At 40.0% G+C, this 22467-nt stretch overlaps 2 protein-coding genes across 2 annotated transcripts in view; one reads left to right on the top strand and one right to left on the bottom strand.

Moving 5' to 3' along the window:
• LOC109927112 (glial cells missing transcription factor 2) overlaps positions 1-22467 on the bottom strand; it is a 1179481-nt gene that overhangs the window by 159543 nt on the left and 997471 nt on the right. The gene's annotated exons all lie outside the window — the stretch shown is intronic.
• hivep1 (HIVEP zinc finger 1) overlaps positions 1-22467 on the top strand; it is an 87353-nt gene that overhangs the window by 54521 nt on the left and 10365 nt on the right. Inside the window, exon 5 of the mRNA XM_048614452.1 lies at positions 20432-20928. Within this exon, the coding sequence (XP_048470409.1) occupies positions 20432-20928 (497 nt within the window). The remainder of the gene's footprint in view (positions 1-20431; positions 20929-22467) is intronic.

Raw genomic sequence — 22467 nt, 5'->3', positions numbered from 1 at the left:
ATGATGCTGCTTGGCCTGCTGTGTTCATCCAGCCCTGCACCTTGTTGTCTCGGATTCTCCAGCATCTGCAGTTCCTACTATCTCTGATCTTATTGAGAGGGGCAGGTTGTCTAATATACAATGTAGAATCATGCTTCAGTTTAGTTTTTTTTACTATTAATCTTTGGAAAGTTTACAGCGTGATATTTCTTTTGGTGAAGAGTTAATTTAAAGTAGTTTCTTAATAGTTCTTTGTTTGAAACATAATCTAGTAGAAGATGGTTGGAAACCATCTCATGAAAATCTTGATCAGTATAGTTTTGTGAAGGAGCCTTTGATAACATAGTCAGCATTAATCGTTGTTATCTTTAAAACTGTAAGAATGTCCAATTCATATAGTATAATAAGTGTTTATATGAAGCAGATTTTAAAAAAAAGTCCATTTATTTTTTGGTTTATTCAATAGGTGCATCTTTAAAAATCAGCTTGTTTTTACCCTTTATGAGCACAGCATAAAGGTACCAAATTATATAATATTACACTTGGCTGCGATTCAATGGTTGCACTCTTGCTTTTTAGTCAGACTATGATATGGGTTAAAGTCTCATTGCAAAGTCACATTCACAAAATGAACGCTGACATTCCAATCTAGATCTGATAGAGTATTGTACTTTAATTTTTTTTTGAGATTTTAAAATAAAATTACATCTTCCTTAGGTGCATGTAAAGGTAACACAGCATTATTTTGAACAAGAGCAAGTATCCTGGCCAATAACTAACCCTCAGTCAAATCAAATTATCTTTCTCATATGAAATTGCTGTTTCCTATCACAACTGTGACTATCACCCAGATTTTCTGATCAGGATCAGAGACCATATTTCCAAGCTGATCAGACAAAACAATCCAGTTTAGATAGGTACTTCCTGCAAATTTCCTGGCCTGGAGCCTTCTCTTTCAAAGCCAAAGCCAAATCCAGGGATCCATGGAAGCAGTCCAGGAAGTGGAGCAGGGGATACTGTCATACCTTGTTGGGTCAGTGACATGTCATTTCTGACAAGGTTTAGTAGGTCTGAGAAGGTTTGGGAGGGGTTGGGTGTTACATTTGACAGAATCAAAGGTTAGGAGAATAACAGTTTAGGGATGTTGGTCAAGAGGAGGGATGTCAGATCCAGGTGTCATGATGTGGAGGTGCCAGTGTTGGACTGGGGTGGACAAAATCAGAAGTCATACGACACCAGATTATAGTGCAACAGGTTTATTTAGTTCCCAAGCTTTCGGAGCACTGCTCCTTCAGCAGACTTCACCTAACGAAGGAGCAGCACTCCGAAAGCATGTGATTTCAAATGAACCTGTTGCACTATTACCTGGTGTCGTGTGACTTCTGACTAGATCCGGGAGTGTTAGGGTTGGAGCGGTCAGTAGTTTGTGGGCAGTTTCAATGGTGAATTGGGAATTCAGTTTAATGGTTACCAGGATGTAGTGAAGTTTTGTTTTAATTTTTTTCAACTTTTTCTACTGAACTATTTATTTCAAATGAGTTGGAACCCTCGGAAAAGTCTGACTCCGACTCAGAGTAGGGGACTTTTTAGGAGGGCTTCATTTGTCGCAAATTTAACTTCTTGGGCAATTCCCACGGACTCAGTTGTGTTGGGACTTCCACGTGGTCTTGACATGCAAATCTTATCTAAACTGCTGCAATGACTCTCTTCCCAGAAGATCTAGTTCCAAGTTCAAAAGTACTTTATTTGCTATAAAGCATTTTGAGGTTGTGAAAGGAATTATATAAAAGCAAGTTCTTTTCATTTTTTGGGCTGTTATAGAACAAACAGGTGATACTTGCTCATCTGAAGAGATGCTCTGGAGTATAAACACTTCTATTATCTTTATTCTTTAATTTGAGATTGGTGAACTCCAATCCCAAATTTCCTAATGGATTTTTGTAATAATTTAATTAATGGTCTTTCCTCTTTCAGATGAAACCTTAAACCAAGGCCCTTTGACTGTTTGTTCAGATTTTTAAAAAAAATTGTGTTGTCATCATTGTCCTAGCCATAATTTTCCCCTTGCCATCAACACCAAAAACTTGTTGTATCCAAGTTAACATTCTGTTTGCATGCATTACTGCACTAACTACTCTTCAAAAGTAACACAATTGTTGTTAATCATTTTGGAATGTCCTGTCAACATTAAAAGAGATCTGGTAGTGCAAGGTTGTTACTTCAAAAACTGAAAAATACTTCAGTTTAAGTCAATTTGCACTTTTACAGCAATTTCTTAACTATCAGTGAATAATATACAGCAGCCTAAAATCACAGGTTATCTGGCCATTGGTTACTGTAGAAAATATCATTTAAAATAATTCAGATATATTTGTTGCATTTGATATAAATCTGAGGTTAGGCATTTAACTTTGAAATTAAGTCAACCAACAAAAAAGTCCTGTGGCATCTTTGAAGTTAAATTATCAGTAGTAGATCATCGGTACACCTGCACACACCTGTTCTCATTAGGTCTTTCAGAGGCCAGGGGGCCACCAATTAGCAATGACCTGAGGCCAAACTCGGAGGTTGAACCACCTCGTGTCAAAGAAAAAAAAATAAGGTTAAACAAGGACTGCCCATCATAAAGCCTTGGAAAACCTCTTTTGTTTGTCCAATGACAAAGTTGATGTCTTAAGGGCAAAGGGCAGCAATGCCTTCAGACTAAGAAAAAAAAGGGGTCAGAGAAAGAATATAACAGTAAATTTTATCTGCATAGGATATTTGACTGATTATAAAGGATCAGGAATAATACCATGCTTTGCTGATGTTGGAGATTACCAGGATTTAGTGGAATCTTTTGTCTTCAGCATTGACCTGTCTAAAACAAAGTGGATACATTTCCTTAAATGTGGTGCAACTTATAATGAGTAAACTATTATATAGTTATGACCCATGCAAATGTTTATTGTTTCTTGCATTGCTTTTGCTATGTTTAACATAATATGTTTACACAAAAAGATAATTGTTTCCTGAGGCGTAACTAATAATATTTGTCCCAGCTTCTGATCCAGAAGAGAATGTTAGTCTAGAGTCATATTTCAGAGATTCTATTGCCAGAATGGAACTTTGTGTTGCTAACGTGCAATTTGAAATAAAGTTTGTAATGGTTGTCATCTTAGTTTAAGTTGGCTAAGTAAAATGAAAACTAGCTAGCTGTCAGTAGCATTTAAAATCCAAGTTTGCACTTGCTGTAAAGAATAGCATATGATCGCCTTGAACATGGTATAGAACATAGAACTGTACAGCACAGTAATGGGCTCTTTGGCCCACAATGTTGTGCTGAACATGACACCAAATGAAACTAATCGCTTCTGCCTGCCATTGGTCCATATCCATCCATTCCTTGCACATTCATATGCTTATCTCAAGTCCCTTAAATTGTCCTATTGTATGAGCCTCCTCCACCACCCCTGGCAGTGTGTTCCAGCATCCTACCATTCAGGTCTCTTTGAACATTCCCCCTCTAACCTTAAATGCATGCCCCCTAGTATTAGACATTTCAAGTCTGGGAAAAGATTCTGACCGTCAACCCATCTATACATCTCAAATTTTATAGACTTCTATCAAGTCTTCCCTCAGCCTGCACTGCTCCAGAGAAAACAACCCGGGTTTTTCTAGCCTCTCCTTATAGCTCATACCCTGTAATCCATGCAGCATCCTTGTAAACCTCTTCTGCACCCTCTCCAAAACCTCCACATCTATCCTGTAATGTGGTGACCAGAATTGATCACAGTACTCTAAACGTGGCCTAACCAAAGTCTTATAAAGCTGCAATGTTGTATGTTTTTTATCCTGTATGTTTATCTTGAAGTGGAATAATGTATAGGTGATGTAGATAAGTTCCAATCAATTGCACAAATTTACAAATATTATGTAAGGTAAGACAATAGGTGTAAACACCAATTAAGAATTACAGTAAGTATATTTCCTCCAATCTTCTCCATGGTGCCATCAAATTTGGCAGTTGCACCAAGTCTTGGGTTTAACCACTGAATTAATTAATTCATTTCAGTCAAGACAGTATCAGGCATGGTACAATTGATTTTGGCTCAGAAATAATGAAAACAAAGGGCAAGAATACCTGCTGATCACAATCTATTGAGTGTATCTTTGCTACGATGCATGTCCCACCATGTTCAAACACTTGGTGGGCATTCATTGTCCATGCTGACAGATGAAGAATGGCTATTCTTGAGGTCACAGGATGCTCATAGAATAAACATCTGTGAACCTATATCACTGACATACCTTGTGGAGAAGAAAAGGAGGGGAGAGAACATCAACAGGAAAAAGAAAAATTAGACTCCAACCAGAATATTTTGCAAAGAGCATTTCTTCAAAATTTTTCTGAAGAATTCTGCACTAGTCTAAACCTTAAAATGTTAATGCCAGGTTTTTGATGTTAGTACAAATGTAAATCTGTAGTCTTCAAATATTAAGCTTGTGTTTTTGCAACCAGATGTAAAGGGACAGGAAATAGTAATTGGACTAGTTTCCAAAGAGTACAAAAGACTCCATATTTTAGGATGTTGTCATGATCTTTGGGATTTAGAATTATTGAAAGATTGAGTTAATCAACAGCTCCTGAACCAAGATCTCTCTGAAGTGTGAATATGAGATGAATGTCGTTTGCTATTTGATATAAAAACTCATAGCTGCAGCTGTTAAACTGTTAAGCTCTTGTTTACTTTGTAAAGATTGTTTATCAAAGGGCTAGCAAGTAGTTCACCTCTAGTACTTAAAAATCATAAATACAGTTACTCCTAATAATGCTAATAATAAAAAATTTAGCCATGTTTTCAAGCTTTACTATTTATTTACAAAATCATTCTTGTAGAGAAGGTGAATGCTATTTATAGATGCAGACATGACCTGAATTTGATCTAAACAGGCATGGCCTTAAAATTTGTCAGCCATAAACTAAATGTATTCACAGTTTCAGTCAACATATTGGATCAAAGAGAAATCACTGAGAGGTCATCCTGTAAAGAGATTCTGGATAGCAGCCATAGTGCCCAGATGAAGAGGAGGGAAGTTCAAAATAGATAAGAACAAAGAATTATAGAAAACTAGTAAATGAACAAATCCTACACAAGATGTATAAATACACATTATTGTTCCACTCGACGTATTACTAAATTTCAGATTTTTGTTGAAAATACAAGTCAATTGAAATTAACCATATTTAAAATACGTGCCTAATGATAACTGCAAGTAGTTGTATCTAGCTACACCAAGTTTACTGACAGGTTATCGAGAATCAAGATCCTTCTTCAGAAATGGGGGAGGGGGAGGGGGCAGATGGCCTAAAGGCCCTCCACTTCTTCGTGTCCCGCAGGCCCAACCAGTCCCCCTCCACTGACACCCTCATCTGCTTAGCTGAACTCGTCCTCACCCTCAACAACTTCTCTTTCAATTCCTCCCACCCCCTACAGACAAAGGGGGTGGCCATGTGTACCCACATGGGCCCAAGCTACGCCTGCCTCTTTGTAGGATACGTGGAACAATCCCTCTTCCAAAGCTACACTGGCCGTATCCCCCACCTCTTCCTCTGTTACATCGATGACTGTATCGGCGCCACCTCGCGCTCCCACGAGGAGCTTGAACAGTTCATCCACTTCACTAACACCTTCCACCCCAACCTTAAGTTCACCTGGACCATCTCTGATACCTCTCTCTCCTTCCTGGACCTCTCTATCTCCATCTCTGGCATCCACCTGGAAACCGATATCCATTTCAAGCCGACTGACTCCCACAGCTACCTAGAATACACCTCCTCTCACCCACCTTCCTGCAAAAAGGCCATCCCCTATTCCCAATTCCTTCACCTCCGCCACATCTGCTCCCGAGATGACGCATTCCTCTCCTGACATCCCAGATGTCCTCGTTTTTCAAGGACCGCAACTTCCCCTCCACAGTGGTCGAAAATGCCTTCGACCGTAGCTCTCGCATTTCCCGCAACTCATCCCTCACACCCCCTACCCGCAATAACAACCAAAACAGAATCCCCCTCGTCCTCACGTACCACCCCATCAACCTCCGGATCCAACGCGTCGTCCTCCGACACTTCCGCCATCTGCAATCTGACCCCACTACCAAAGACATTTTTCCCTCCCCACCCTTATCTGCTTTCCGGAGGGACCACTGTCTCCATGACTCTCTTGGCCGCTCCACACTCCCCTCCAGCCCCACCACCCCCGGCACTTTTCCCTGCAATCGGAGCAAGCACTACACCTGCCCCTACACGTCCCCCCTCACCCCATCCCAGGCCCTAAGAAGACCTTCCACATCAAACAGATGTTCACCTGCACATCTGCTAATGTGGTATACTGTGTCCACTGTTCCCATTGTGGCCCCCTCTACGGTGGGGACCGCTTTGCGGAACAGCTACGCTCAGTTAGCAACAAACAATTACACCTCCCAGTCACGAACTATTTCAACTCCCCCTCCCACTCCTTGGACGACATGTCCATCCTGGGCCTCCTGCATTGCCACAATGATGCCACCCGAAAGCTGCAGGAACAGCATCTCATATTTCGCTTGGGAACCCTGCAGCCCAAGGGTACCAATGTGGACTTCACAAGCTTCAAAATCTCCCCTCCCCCGACCGCATCCCAAAACTAGCCCAGCTCGTCCCTGCCTCCCTAACCATTCCTCCCACCTCAAGCCCCACCCCCATCTCCTACCCACTAACCTCATCCCGCCTCCTTGTCCTGTCCGTCCTCCCTGGACCGACCTATCCCCTCCCTACCTCCCCACCTACATTCACCTTTACTGGCTCCAACCCCACCTTTTTGACCTGTCTGTCTCCTCTCCACCTATCTTCTCCTTTTATCCATCTTCTATCCGCCTCCCCCTCTCCCTATTTATTTCAGAATCCCCTTCTCCTCCTCCATTTCTGAAGAAGGGTCTCGACCGGAAACGTCAGCTTTCCTGCTCCTCTGATGCTGCTTGGCCTGCTGTGTTCATCCAGCTCTAGACCGTGTTATCTCAGATTCCCCAGCGTCGGCAGTTTCTACTATCTCTCCCTATTGAGAATCAATGAACTTTTTATTTAATATAAATCTGATCTATTATAGCACTCACTATTGTCAGAGAGGTAACACTTTAAAGGGCTCAAACCAACAATAACTTATGAAATATAAATAGTGTAAAGTTGCATCTACTGGTTGCTAAATTCATAAGAAGAAGGCATAGTCTTGGACTTTTCACTCATTAGAAAATGAAGGAGAAAAAGTAATGTATTTTCACAGCTATTAGAATATGGAATGCTTTACTACAATTGGAACTAATTTTGACATGTGACACAAGTAGGTGGTGGGCCCATTCCACCTGAAGGATGATGTCAACAGAATACCTAATCAACTTTTCTATTCAGACTTTATTACACCAAAGGTTGTACTATTATTTGCAATGAGACGTCTATATTTAGAATACGTGAATAGCTTCAGTTTGTATAGCAACTTAGATGGTTATATTTTGTGAAGAGTGCCCTCCTTCTTATTGAGGTGACAAACCAGCAGTAAAGCCTGTAGTGCATGATACTGGCATCGAAAAGGACAACTTTCTTTAGGAATGTTGATTGTATTGGCTTTGGATTGGAATGCCATCGATCACTCTTGTTAATGGAATTAATTGCGCTGGAAAAACCTAAGCCATATCAAGGTTACCGTCTTCCTGTTTAACAATTAGAAAATATAACTGTACTGTAGCAAAATCAGATCTGCCTACTAATGGACCCCAGAAAACCTAATCTGCCCTTTAAAGACTCTCTCCAGAAACTCCCAAGGTGCCACCTTCCATCCAGGAATCACTTGTGGTGAATGGCCAAATCTCTTAAGCCATCAAACTGCTGTCTGAAGGCCAAATTGTAAAAGAAAGTAACAGGATCAAGTATGAGAACTTGAACATAGACCACACCAATCAACTACCCAGTTTCAAAACATCATGTAAGTGTCACTCAAAATTGCATCAGAACTCACATTGATGCTGCAAACACCTGCTGGATAAATGAAAGATAAAATGTAGTTCCATGTGCAAATGTGGAAAGGCTTTCCAAACTGTGGGTCACTTTTGGAACAATTGCTAAGATCCTTCACTGGGGAAATAGCTTCTGTTCATTCCATATTGTCTAGTGGACAGACTGAAATGATGATTTTGGACATCAAATTTTATATTGCTTTTCAAGCTTCACATTGTTGCAATTGTGAGGTTCATACAGTTAATATATTCTGGGACTGTGGCTGTAACTTTAGGATAATTGAAGAGGTGGTCATGTGATCTATTGTATCATCCTAACAGTAAACCTGATAATTTGATTGGTAGAAATTAGATTTTTTTTACTACGGTGAACATCTCCAAGCTCAAATATCCTGCATAATGACAACAATCTCTGCATCTGCATTGAGTCTCCTGATGTCCAAAAAAGATGATGATGTTGGGTTCTAAGTCACCCATTAGTGTCTAAGATGGGAGGGAGTTGAATCAAGATTAACAATTAGCATTGCTAACTCAACACAAAGTTAATGTGTTCATGTTGCTGTAGGGAAGAAGGAGAAGGAAGAGATCAGGTTACAGCCTTCTGTACAAGTCAATGAATATTATAGATGGACAGCAGAGGTTCTGTTTGGTCAGCAGTAAAGAGGCTGCTTGACTTCATGAGCTACCACAGCCAGATATGGGAGAGAGACTGCCTCTCGTTAAAGTGCCATTTACCACAGTTATCTAAGAACCTTAGGAGATTAGCCTTGGCATGATGCAAGGGAAAACAAAAACTCATCAAGGCTTTACTGCTGGTTGTAGATTCAAGGAACACACAGGGAATGGAGAAAATGCTTGGAGATGTTTATTCGAAGTTTACTACTGGTGAACTGGGGAGATAGGAATCCATTAGAAGCTGGGAGTAACTATGGACTGTTTGCTATAAGAACATAAGATCATAATAACAAATAGTAGATGTAGACAATTCAGCATCTTGCGCCTGCACCACCATTTGATACTATCATGGCTGATCTCATCTTGGCATCAACTAATTTTCTGCCTGCTCTCCATAACTTATCAACCCATTACTAATTAAAAATCTGTCTATCTCCTCCTCCTTAAATTTACTCAGTGTCCCAGCAGTCATCACACTCTGGAAGTGAATTCCACAGATTTGCAGACCCTTTGGGAGAAGTAATTTCTCAACATCTCTGTTTTAAATTTGTTACCACTTATTAAAACAATGACCTCTCATTCGAGATTGCTCCATGTGAGGAAACATCCTTTCACTGTTGACTTTGCCAATCATTTTTTAGCATCTTGTATAACTCAATTATATTTCTTCTCATTCTTCTAAACTTCAGAGAGTACAGTCCTAAACTGCTCATTCTGTCTTCATAAGACATGGCCTTATCTCTAGAATCCATCTGGTGAACCACGTTGTAACTACATCCAATACAATTATATCCCTTCTCAAGCCAGGGGATTAAAATTGTATGCAGTGCTCCAGGTATGATCTCACTAATGCCTTGTACAGTTGTAGCAAAACTTTCCTACTTTTATAATTTATTCCTTTAGCAATAAATGTCAAAATTCTATAAGCTCTCCTTATTACCTGTTGTACCAGTATACTAGTTTTCTGCAGTTCATTTATGAGGACACCCAGATCCCTCTGCACCGAAGCACTCTGAAGTTTCTTTTCATTTAGGTAACGGGTTGCTTTTCTGTTCCTCCAGTCAAAATGGAAAACCTCACATTTGTCCACATCAAACTTCATCTGCCAAATTTTGGCCCGTTCACCAAACCTATCCGTATCCATTTGTAAATTTCTTACTTCATTACAACTTACTTCCCCACCTATTTTAGTGTCATCTGAAAAGTTGGTTATCCCCACACCCAAGTCACTAATATAGATTGTAAATAGTTAGGGCCTGAGGACCCAACACTGTGGCACTCGACTAGTTATATCTTGCCAACCAGAAAAAGATCCATTTATACTAATTGCCTGCATTCTATTGATTAGCCAATCCTCTATCCAAGCTAATAAATTACCCCTAACCCCATGCGACCTTAATTTGCGTATTAACCTTATCACATACCTTTTGGAAGTCCTGATATACTACATTTACAGTGAAATAACTCCACAGAGGCTGGTATCATCTCACCAAGTCATCCTTTATTTACACATGGAGAGTCCTTGACACTGATCCTGCTTTCTCAGAATCAACAGAACCTCCAACACTTACATTTATATCTATCAGCCAGGGCTCACTGATTGGGGATGTTAATCTGGTCCAATCAGGGAACTCCTATTCTGTGAGATCCACCTGGCTGACCTTGTTACAGTCATCACATACAGGATCCCCATTATTTATATCGGTTGTTACATCTTCAAACAACTCTAGCAAATTATTCAAACATGATTTACCCTTCATAAAATGATGATGTCTCTAGTGGATTATATTTGACTTTCCAAATATCCTGTTATTACTTTCTTAATATTGGATTCCATCAATTTTCCAATGACATCATGTTAAACTAACTGGTGTATGGTTTCCTACTTGTTGCTTCCCTCCCTCTTGAGACTGGTACTAGTGTACTCCACCATGAAAACTGAAGGATAATATTGATTTAGTTACTGTACAATTTCCGTGTTTCAGACTACTCACCTCCCCAGTCTCGTCTTCCAAGGGACCAATATTCAGTTTAGCTACTATCTTCTGTTTTATATATTTAGATTTTTTTTTGCTATCTGTTTTTATGTTTTGCACTTTTTGTCATAATTTACCTTTGCTATTTTTTGACATTTTTCATAACCCTTTGTTAATCTTTTTAAAATTTTACAGTTCTCCAGCCTGCCACTCACCTTTTCAATATTATATTCCTTAGTTTTTGTCTTAATATTATCTTTTAACTTCCTTGCTTAGCCATGGATTTTTTCCTTCTTTCTATCCTTCTTTCTGGAATATGTTTTAGTTGGGAGCAGTTGAGTGTCTCGTCAAACTTCTGCCATTGCTCATCAACTGGCATACCTTCTCGTCACCAACGCAATCCACAAAAGCCAGATCTTTCCTCTGGCCTACATAATTACCTTTGTTTAATTTCAGAATGCTAGTGCGGGACTCCAGTTTCTCGCCCTCCAACTGAATCTGAAATTCTAGCAAGCTGTGATCTCTCTTCCCTAGAGGATCCTTTATTATGAGATCCTGCATAATTTCACCTCATTACACGATACCAAATTTGGTATTGTCTGCTCCCTGCTTGGTTTCCCAACATATTGTTCCAAGAAATAATCTCTAATAAATTCAATGAACTGTTCCTTTAGGCTACCCTTGCCAATTTGATTAATCTAGTTTATATGCATATTATAATCACCCATAATATTGCTGTACCTTTCTTATAAGCCCCCAATATTTCCCAGTTTATATTGTGGAACTCTTTACTAGTCTGATTCTATGTCTTTCATCCCCAGTGCTATCATTTCTCATTATATCAGATATCATTTCTCACTATAGCACTGATTTCTACCTTTACTAACAAACTTACACCACCTCCTTTCTCTTCCTGCCTATCCTTCTGAAACACTGACTTTCTTTAGATATTCAGTTTCCAAGCCTTGGTTAGTAACAAATTTCCTCACTTTTGTACAATTCCTTGGTGCAATACAGTGTTTACATGTTCTGTCCCTTCCCTTTCTTTTCCTGAAACAGTCAGATTCATTACTAAGCTGTACTCCTGCCTTCTCATTTAACTTTAATTTTCTAATTTTCCATGCGACTGAACCCTCCCCTCTCCCTGGCCCATGACAAACAGATTCAAGTTTTAAGATAAATCTGTGTCCCTTTTCTCACTACCTGTCCATAAACAGATAGTGATTTATTTTTGATTGTTTGAGGAGCTCTGACTTTGCAGACTCTTAAACAAATTCAATGGTAGAGTTTTAAGGAAAGAGTATTCTAGAACAATTTCAGTACAAAAAAAAACAACTGAGATACTACTTCCTGTCATAACACTTAAAGTTATTAAAACAATTGTTTGCTCAACGTGTTGACATTTAATAGTTAATCTTCCTGCGTTATTAAGTTTTCGGTCTGATCCTGTCTGAAAGTTGCTTTAGAGTTTTTTGGCACTGCAATATGCAGCCCAGGGAAATGTAACTTTGAATGTGCTAGCTGATCTTTAGTAAATTTAGTAGTTAGAGAAGTGTCAAGAGAACAACCTTCAGCAGGGTAGGCCCATTAGTTCCCTGTGGAAGATTGGGGGAGCTGACCAGTTCCTGTAAGCCCACAAAGATGCAAACAATGCATAGAATCTCTTCTTTGTCCCTGACTGGACTTACCCTTTCCTTAATAGACAGTTTCTCCCTGTATCATCATAATATGCCTTGGGATTCTCATTAATCTTGCTTGCCAAGGACATTTCATGGCTCCTTCTAGCCCTCCTAATTTCCTGTTTAAGTTCTTTGCTGTTTCCTTTATACTCCTCAAGGCCCTCACAGAGCCAGGGACCTGGCTTTGATTCCGCCCTCGTGTGGAGTTTGCACATTCTCCCCGGGTCTGCATGGGTTTGCACCTGGTGCTCTGGTTTCCAAAGATGTGCAAGTTAGGTGGATTGGCCATGATAAATTGCCCATAGTTTTCAGGAATATGTAGGTTAGCCATGGGAAATGCATGGTTACAAGGATAGGGTAGAGGGGTGGGTCTGGATGGGATTTTCTTCAGAAGGTCATTGTGGACGTGTTGGGCTGAATGGTCTGTTTCCACACTGTAAGGATTCAATTCTATTCTATTGGACCTTGTTCAATTTCAGTTTCCTGAACCTATCATAAGCTTCCCCTTTTTCTTATTTCTTGCTACTCTCTTAAAGCAACTTTACATTGAATCTTAAAGTCAAAAAGCATTGAAACAGGCCCTTTGGCTCACTGTATCTATTTTTCTTATTGACTAAACTTTCAATATCCCTTGTCATCCAAGGTTCCCAAATCTTACCATCTTTATATTTCATCCTCACACGCAGATGCTGGTCCTGAAGTCTGATCAACTGGCCTTTAAAAGTCTCCCACTTGTCAAATGTAGATTTATGCTCAAACAGTTTCTCCCCAGATCTAATTTCTCCAGTTCCTGCCTAATGCTGTTGTAATAACAAGTCACTCTTATTCAATTTTCATTCCTCCTGCTTTTGTAGCTAACTATAGCCTTGTACTGGATACTTACAATTATTCTAACATCGACGAGCTGATAAATGTACATGTAAGGGATGAATTTGTAGAACTCACACCTCTTTAATGGCAGTTAGTACAAAGTCCTAATTTGGAATTATTTTCTCTTGTATGCTGAGGCCGCACTTCGCCAGTGTCCTCTTGTTATTGTGATATACCAAGTAATGTTTTCCATAATGTTTATACAAATTCGTTTTACATGGTGCTTCCCATAGTTATTGGTGGGTGATGATAATATATGGAGGCAAGACATGAATTTCACGTGAGTTCTCACACATGAAGTGCTGTTGACTGCTGCGTTGCAGCATTTATGAAGTGGAGTGGCACAAAAAGTGACTCCCCTGCATTTGCCTGAAGGTTTTTGAAAGATCAATAGCTTGATGCCATTGATCCAATCAAACTTGTGCAACAAATAGTGAATTGGATCAAAACATGGATGCAGCCTCTTCATTATTTATTCTGAAACAACAAACATTTTGAAGAAAGATATTTGGGGCTACTCTACACTTTACAGCTTTTGACTCATTGTGCTGAAGCAAGGATTAGGGAAATACTGTGCTGAGTTTCTGGAATAATTCTGAGGATTTTGATGACCATAGGAAAGGAGGAATTACATTGCGTCAAATTGTTTTGCCTGTGGAAGAAATCAGACATACGATTGAAGATGTAGTTAGGACCTGTGAAGTACTGACATGTGAACCTACTTGAGACTTGTCCAGGATGTTTAAATATCTGATGAATAATTTCCCTACTCTTCAGAACCATCGGCGAATGTTTGTGACTCTGAGCTAGAATCAGAGACTCTGCTCAGCTTCATGTCCTTGCCTGACAGTTAAGAAAGTTGAAACAGATTAGCGTGTAGTCTAAAATCCTAGGTGGCTCTACCTTTGACTACCTGCCCACCTCAAACCTCCTATCCTCTCTATCACTGACTGTTCCCCAACCCACCTATGCCCTAACTACCCCAGAGCAGTCCCAGCAATTCCCCAACTATTTACCAACTCAACCAACTACCCGTTCTACCACCTTCCTGTACCCATCTCACCACCGCACCCAACCTACCCACCTCATCCATTCATCCAACCCCCACCTTACCCACTCAGTCACACACCAGTCCAATTCATCTACATACCCACTCGTGCAATTATACTGCTGCCATAAGATTTACTTCCTCATCCAAATCTCATAAATAAATAATATATAAGCATATATCTGGGACTGAAGCACTGATCACTGTTGCACTCCATTTGTCACTGCCTTCCATTTTGGAAAACTCACGTTTATCCCTATTCTTTGCTTCCTGACTGCTAATCAATTCTCAATCCATGCTAGTATACTAGCACCAATCTCATTTCTGTTGAATTTGCACGCTAACTTCTTATGTATGACTTTATAAAAAGTTCGCTGAAAATCTAAATACACCAAATCTACTGGTTCTCCCTCATCTGTTCTACTGCTTGCTTCCTCAAAAACGCCCAATACAATCATCAAATATGATTTCCCTTTCATTTATCAGTGTTGACTTTGTGTAATCCTATTGACTTTCTTTAAATGTCCTGTTATACAGCCTTCATTATAGAATCCTGCAATTTCCCTATTATTGATGCTAGTCTAATCGGTTTGTAATTCTGGTTTTCTTCCTCCTTTTTTAAATAGTGTTACATTTGCCACTAGAACTAAGAAAATTTTGGAAAATGACAACCAATCCATCCACTATTTGCAAGACTACCTCCTTGAGTACCCTTGTTTATCAAGTTACCAGATTATCAGGCCCCAGGAATTTATCAACTATTAGTCACAGTAATTTCTCCAATACTACTTTTAGTCACAGTAGTTTCTCCAATACTACTTTTTTTATATGAATACTAATCTTCAGTTCCTCCTTCCCAGTAGACCCTTACTTCCCTAGTATTTCTGGGATGTTATTTGTGTCTTGTATCTGTGTAAACAGACCAAAGTCTTTATTTAATTGCTCTGCCATTTCCTTTTTCTGCATTATCAATTCTCCCACTTGAGACAATAAGGGGTCTACATTTGTTTTCACTAATGTTTTTTTTTCATTTTACATACTTATTAAAGCTCTTGTGGTCTGTTTTTTAATATTCTTTACAAGTTTACTCTCATTCTCTATTTTTCCCCATTTACTCAGCATCTTGGTTCTCTTAATTCTAAATTGCTCCCAGTCCTGGGCTTGCTACTCTTAAAGCAACTTTATATTGAATCTTAAAGTCAAAAACCATTGAAACAGGTCCTTTGGCTCACTGTATCTATGCTAATAAGCTCCAAACTGCACTAATTCTATTTACCTGCACTTCCTCCATAGCTTACTATGGCCTGGCATTTTAAGCAGTCATCCAGATGCATCTTTAAATGTTGCAAGAATACCTGCCTGCACCACCCGCTTAGGCAGCACATATGATATATCTACCACTTTCTGGGTGAAAGAAATTTTTCTCAGATCTCCTCTCAGTCACTTACTGCTCACCTCAAAATTGTGGCCTATAGTTTTAGACACATCTGCCATGAGGAAGAGATTCTCACAATCTACTCCATGCCTCACATCATTTTATCATAGAATCCCTACAGCGTGGAAACAGGCCCTTTAGCCCAACAAGTCCACACTGACCCTCACAGCATCCCACCTAGACCCATCCGCCTATAAGCTATCTAATCAACATACCCCTGAACACTGCGGGCAATTTAGCATGGCCAATCTACCTAGCCTGCATATCTTCGGACTGCGGGAGGAAACTGGAGCACCTGGAGGAAACCCAAGCTGACACAGGGAGAATGTGCAAACTCCACACAGACAGTTGCCCGAGGGTGGAATTGAACCTGGGTCCCTGGTGCTGTGAGGCAGCAGTGCTAACCACTGACCCACCGTGCCATCCCAATACCTCAATGAGATCCACTCCCCCACCACTCGCCCTATCTAGTCTCTCCTGGTAGCTGAGACTTTACATCCCGGCAACATTCTGGTGAATCTCCTCTGCACCCTCTCCAGTGCAATCACATCCTACTGATTACTGAAGTTTATCACTAAATCACATCAACTGCATAACCCTCATCAATATATTTTGTCACCTCTTCAAAAACTCAAATAATTTAGTCAGGTGGGATCTCCCTCGAACAGATCTATGCTGGGCATCCCTGATCAATCCTGTCTTTTTCCAAGTATTGATTAATCCTGTCCTTCTGAATTTTCCCAATAATTTCCCTACCACTGACGTAAGACTAACTTGTCTGTAATTGGGGCTACACGGTGGCTCACTGGTTAGTACTGCTGCCCCATAGCACGAGGGACCCAGTTTTGAATCCAGCCAATGAGTGCAGATTACCTTCACATCTGCCAATGAATCAAGCATTTCAATGTGTGTTCAACAGCTTGCCATTTCTACACTCTGCCTTAACCGTTTCAACCTCTGAGGAGTTTGTATATGATTTGACCTAACCCCTGGACCTGACTATAGCTGGTTACTCACCGTCTACCAATTGCAACTTTATACTATTCTATAACATGTGCACAACCAGGGATGGACTTCTGATGTGCTTTTGTGCTTCCTGAAGTTGTGGTAGCTGGCTGTTCTTAACTATCTCAAAGCAACCAAGAAAAAAAATGAAAAGATTAGGGCACGGAAGTTGCGATTAGGAGGAAAGTAGTAGCCCTCTAGTCATTCCATCTGAATTTACAAATCAGGGCTCTTTTCAGGATGAGATGAAAGGGTAAACAGAGAAATTACACAAAGCAATAGCTTACCATCATCATCCATAGTTTCAGAAGCAGTTGCCACTAGCTTTGTGGGGTATGTCATAATGATTCTATGAATTGTTTCAAAGGTGCTGAGGGAAGAAGTGGACTTCACAGCTAGTCTTGTTGGATTCTCATCTGGTGGTTATCACCTTTTCCTGAAAGAGAGAGGGCAAAATATCAGTGTTCTAATGTAGTTGGGTGATGTACTTGCTATTGCTGAATAGCCGAGGGTCTGCAAAGGTGTGTAAAAATATGAGAGTTTGGTGTAACAAAGTGTGGAGTATATTTTTTTTTTACAAGTGAGTCCTGAGTGTGTGATTATGGGTGTACTGTATTAAGTATGGGATTAAAGTGGTGATGACATGTTAGATGTGAGATCTGATGTTCAGACATATGCACTTGGCCTAAACCACTTGTGAGATCATTCATTTATGTTCAACACTTCTTGGCATGTCATGGTCACATTAATCTACCTTTTACAATCGGCTATCATTCCCTTCTCAACTTCATTCATGCATGTTTTTGTCCTCTGGCAGAAATATGCCCTCCTTCTAGATTCCATCTGTTTACCCATGCTCCTAGAGTGGTATCACTGGAGCAGAGAGCCTTTCCCTGGTCCCTCCTTGTGCTTCAATGTGATTACCCAGCAGGGTTTAAGAAATGAGCAAAGGCCACAGTAGCATTACAGAGACCACTTCAGTCTTGCCATTCAGGGCCATGCTGCATTCGTGAAAGTGAGGTGGGTGCAGGAATTTTACATACTTGTTCAGAATCAAGAATAGGAGACTATGAATGTCCAAAATCCAAAAATCAGAACGAATTTCTGGTACGGATTCACTTCAAACGTTTATTCGACAGCACCACCTAGTGGCCAGATCGTTCAGATACCTTTACTGTTATTTGGACCCGATTTTACCATGGCCTGAAATCATTTCTAAAACATAAGATATAAGACTGAGGAATCCCCATTGTAGCCAACTCTAAGGGAATTTCCCAGGACTTTGAAATGGGCTGGAAATTTCCCCTAAATCTGGAACACTCCAAAGGTATCCATTTAAGTCTGAGAATTTGGACGGTTAAGCTTAAGTTAAGGTTATTCAGGAAATGCTAAACTTAAATACCTAGTCCAACCCCTGAGTAACTGTTAGACTGAAGAACCAATCTAAATTTTGTCATCAACTGCACCTCCTCCTGATCTGCCACAAAGACAATAACTCAACACCAACCCCTCCTCTCTGAGGATCCAATACCTTTCCGTTCACCGACTCCAAGATTTCACACCACCTATGGGAAACACAGACACCACCACCACCATGCACACACACAAATCCACCCCCTCCCCCCCACAACTGGACCCAGTAACAGTCCCGACAACACTTGTCACTCAATTCCATTCCCTACGTTCAGGACCCAACCCCTCTATCCAGCTGTCGCATTCACACCCAATATCTCTATTCACTCAACTTTCCTAAATACTCCATCACTAAGCTTGCCAACTTGTCCCCTGAAACCCTACACACCTGACACCGTTCCATCCTGACACCCTGACCTCACACTTAATTTTACACAATTACCCTTTGACAACAATTGTCAAAGTGGCTGTGATGTTCAAGCTTTAAATTACATAATGTAGCAACTGAGTACTGTGGAAAAAGGGATATAGTTTGCCTTCCACAGATTATTCCATGCTACGAAGGAACTATCAGAATGGATGTAAGACTCCAGAATTATGAAGGATCCCTGATTGGAATCTCCTGTCAGATCTGTAAAATAGGGCCAGGTGGAAATCTGAGATTTAATTAACCCCATCTGAGATTGCCACTCCTCAGAAAATCTGGCCCATTATTTAGAAAAGAAAGCAAAATGTTATACACATTAGAAATCTGAAATAAAGACAAAATGCTGGAGATACCCAGCAGTCTGGCAGCATCTGTGGAGAGTCAAACAGATTTATTTTTTATCCTAAATGTTTATACATGTAGCTGTAGTATTAACTATGAGTGTAATCAAACAATTGGTTAGGAAGCGTAGCTCCTTCCACAACCAAAACAGAAATGGCTAGGAAAATTCAGCAGGTCAGGTAGGGGTTACTGGACCCAAAACATTAACTTTGCTTTCCCTCCACAAATGTTGCCTGACCTGTTGAGTTTTCCAACAATTTCGGTGTTTGTTTCTGATTTCCAGCATCTGAAGTTCTTTGGGGTTTTTTTGCCAAGTGTTAGCTCCTTTGAGTACCAATTACAAGATATACGACAACCAATGAAACTATTGCCCAAACCTGCAAGTTATGTTTTTACAGAAGGTAGGCTGATTGTAAAATGTGTTTTGATGGAAAATGCAGTAAAATTTGGGCAACATCCAGATTGGGGCCAACAACTGGCAAGTAATATTTGTGCTACATAACTGCCAAGCAATAACCATCTCCGGTCAGAGAATCTAATCATCATCCCTTGACATTCAATGGCATTATCATCACTGAAATTCCCCCATTATCAACATTGACCATTGACCAGAAACTGAACTGGACTATCCAGATAAGTGATACGTCTACAAGAGCAAGACAGAGGCTTAGAATCCTGCAGTGAGTAACTCAACTCCTGACTCCCCGAAGCCTGTTCACAACCTACAAGCCACACATCAGGAGTGTGCTGGAATACTCCCCACTTGTCTGCATGGGTGTAACTCCAACAACACTCAAGAAGCGTGACAACGTTGAGGACAAAGCAGCCCATTTAATTGGCATTATATCCACAAAGAGACGCGCTCTCTATCACCAATTCAGTTTTAGCATTGCAGTGCATCTTGCAGATGATTCACAGAAATTCACCAAGGCCCCTTCTACAGGACCTTCTAAACCCATGACCACTACCGTCAAGAAGGACAAGAGTAACTGGGGAACACCACCACCTGCATGTTCCCCTTCAAGCCACTCAACATTTCGACTTGGAAATATATCACTGCTCCTTCAGAGTTGCTGACTCAAGATCCTGGAAATCCCTTCCTAATGACAGTGTTGGTCTACCCAAATCAAATGGACTGCAATGGTTCAAGAAGGCAATTCACTCCCACCTTCTCCAAGGGCAATTATGATAATAAGTGCTGGCCCAGCCAGTGATGTCCATGTTCCCAGAATGAATAAAAATAGAGAACCCTGGCCAAATGAGTGTTTGCATATACAGAGATATACAGCACCACATTACAGGCAACAATATCCCAATGCAAGGCAGAAATTGTGACTAGGCAGATTCGTTGAAATTAGCCCACTTGGTAAATCGAAAGATTTGTTGTCTCACCCTTAGTTCCGTTCTGTGTTAGAACAGATAAAACTTCCAAAACACTTCACAACTAATTTACAGAAGCAGATTTTCACTTAATGAGGGTTATTTGTTATGACAGAATTATTACACCACAGAAGCCAGTCAAATTTAATCCACTAATTTATAGTTTAATTTGTTTAACAGGTGACAAACTAAAGGGTGGACATGAAACTCTGTACTCTGACGCTGAAGACTCAGATGGCCAGGATGACGAAGATTATGAAATTGATGATGATGATGAGGACAGTCAAGGGGAAACAGGATTATCAGCTACTCCTTCAGTAACAGCTAGCCCTCAGCCTGACCTACAGGGAAATGACCAGCTTGGTACACTGACGGATGCCTCGCTTTCTCTGGCTGCCAGTGTAGTGAGGACAGCAAATGACTCTACTATGCTGACCAACAGTTTTGATGTACTGTCTGCCGTCTGGCTTACACAGAATGCCAATGCTGAAACTGATAAAATTCAATATGAATTCTTACCAGTTCATCCCTGTGCAGCTGAAGAAGACAAAGCCATGTCCCCAACAGCTAGAGGTACATTACCAAAGGCTGACCAAAAGTGTTCTGGTTACCAGGTGACATCTGATAATCAGCATGTGCAAGAAAAACTTGGAAAGAAAATCATAGATGATTTAAAGGTATGTGTGTTTTATTATTATATAGCATATCTTGTATTTTAATCAATAGCCTGAATGACAAAATAAGGGACCTGAATATAAATTTTTAACTAGAACAATAATTTTCATATGCATATTCCTAAATTCTTGCAGCTAATCAGGTATACCAATTGATTCCCAGGATAACAGGACTGATGTATGAGGAGAGATTGACTTGGTTAGGATTGTAGTCACTAAATGAGGGGGTTATTCTTTGAAACCTATTAAAACTGAACAGTGCTAGACAGATTAGATGCCGGAAGGATGTTCCAAATGGCAGAGGAATCCAGAAGCAGGAGTGATAGTTTAAGGACAAGGAGTAAACCTTTTAGGACTGAGATGAGAATTTTTTTTCACCTAGAGAGTAGTGAGCCTGTGGAATTCACTATCATCGAAAGTGATTAAGACCAAAACATTGTGTTACAAGAAGGAGCTTTTGTGGCTAAAGGGATCAAGGAATAGGGCTGAAAGTATGATTAGGATATTGAACTTGATGATCAGCCATGATCAAATTGAATGACGGAGCAGGCATGAGCGGTTGATGTCTAACTCCTTCTATTTTCTATGCGTCTAAACACTTCCATTAATATTGAAATAGAATTAGATCACTAAATCACTAATTTATCTTTATCAACTTAATCCTAAACTTTAAGAATACAGCTTTTTAAAACACTAAGATAATTAAGCATTACGTTTTGGGGTTAAACTTTGAGACTATGCCTTCAGTGATTTACCATACTGCAGCAAGTGTGTAATGGAAAATTGGTGTCATATTGTTCAAAACTTGCCACTGATGCATAAAATTTGTCCCATGATGCTAGTACAAATCTGAAGAATTGTGCTTAGTATTATAATGCAGCTTACAATCAAGATGAGCCACGCAAAGTCTTATATACCTGCCTTTTGGGAAATTTAAATTTACATGGCGAATAAGTAGCTGATAGAAAATCATTACCTTTTGACAGTGTACAGTGGACATAGGAATTTTATTAACAAAAACAAATTGCTGAGAAAGCTCAGCAGGTCTGGCAGCATCTGTGGAGAGAAATCAGAGTTAACATTTTGGGTCCAGTGACCCTTCCTCAGAACTGAAGGGATTTTAGTCTTTTTTTTGAGATTAGTAATCAGCAGTGAAGAGATGTGTTAATCATATTTATGCTCCTGTTCATCTTTCTATGAATTATATAACACATACAATCTGTAATATCACAGTGCTTGTGTTTGGGTGGGTAGGCAAGGCAGTTTCTGTTTTTATTATTACTTAGTCATTGTTAGTTGAGCATTTCTCTAATAACTACCAGGACATTTAATCCCTTATCTTGACACACAGTTCTCATAATATTCAAGTGAACTGAATCTGCATTCCTATTTGAATTGAAGTAAGGCATTCAAGGGAATACTTAATGCAGCTTTATTTTAGAAATCGATTTGATGCAAAACACTAGACAATATCTTAAACGTTGAGAATCTGTGTCTAAACTGAAAACACAGCCAATTGCTCTCCACTTTTCTGCTCTTCCA

The sequence above is a fragment of the Rhincodon typus genome, chromosome 2 (assembly GCF_021869965.1).
Source record: "Rhincodon typus isolate 14 chromosome 2, sRhiTyp1.1, whole genome shotgun sequence".
In the NCBI taxonomy this organism is placed as follows: Eukaryota; Metazoa; Chordata; class Chondrichthyes; order Orectolobiformes; family Rhincodontidae; genus Rhincodon; species Rhincodon typus.
Note: the sequence above shows the minus strand (reverse complement) of the source record. Positions and strands in the feature narration are given on the sequence as shown.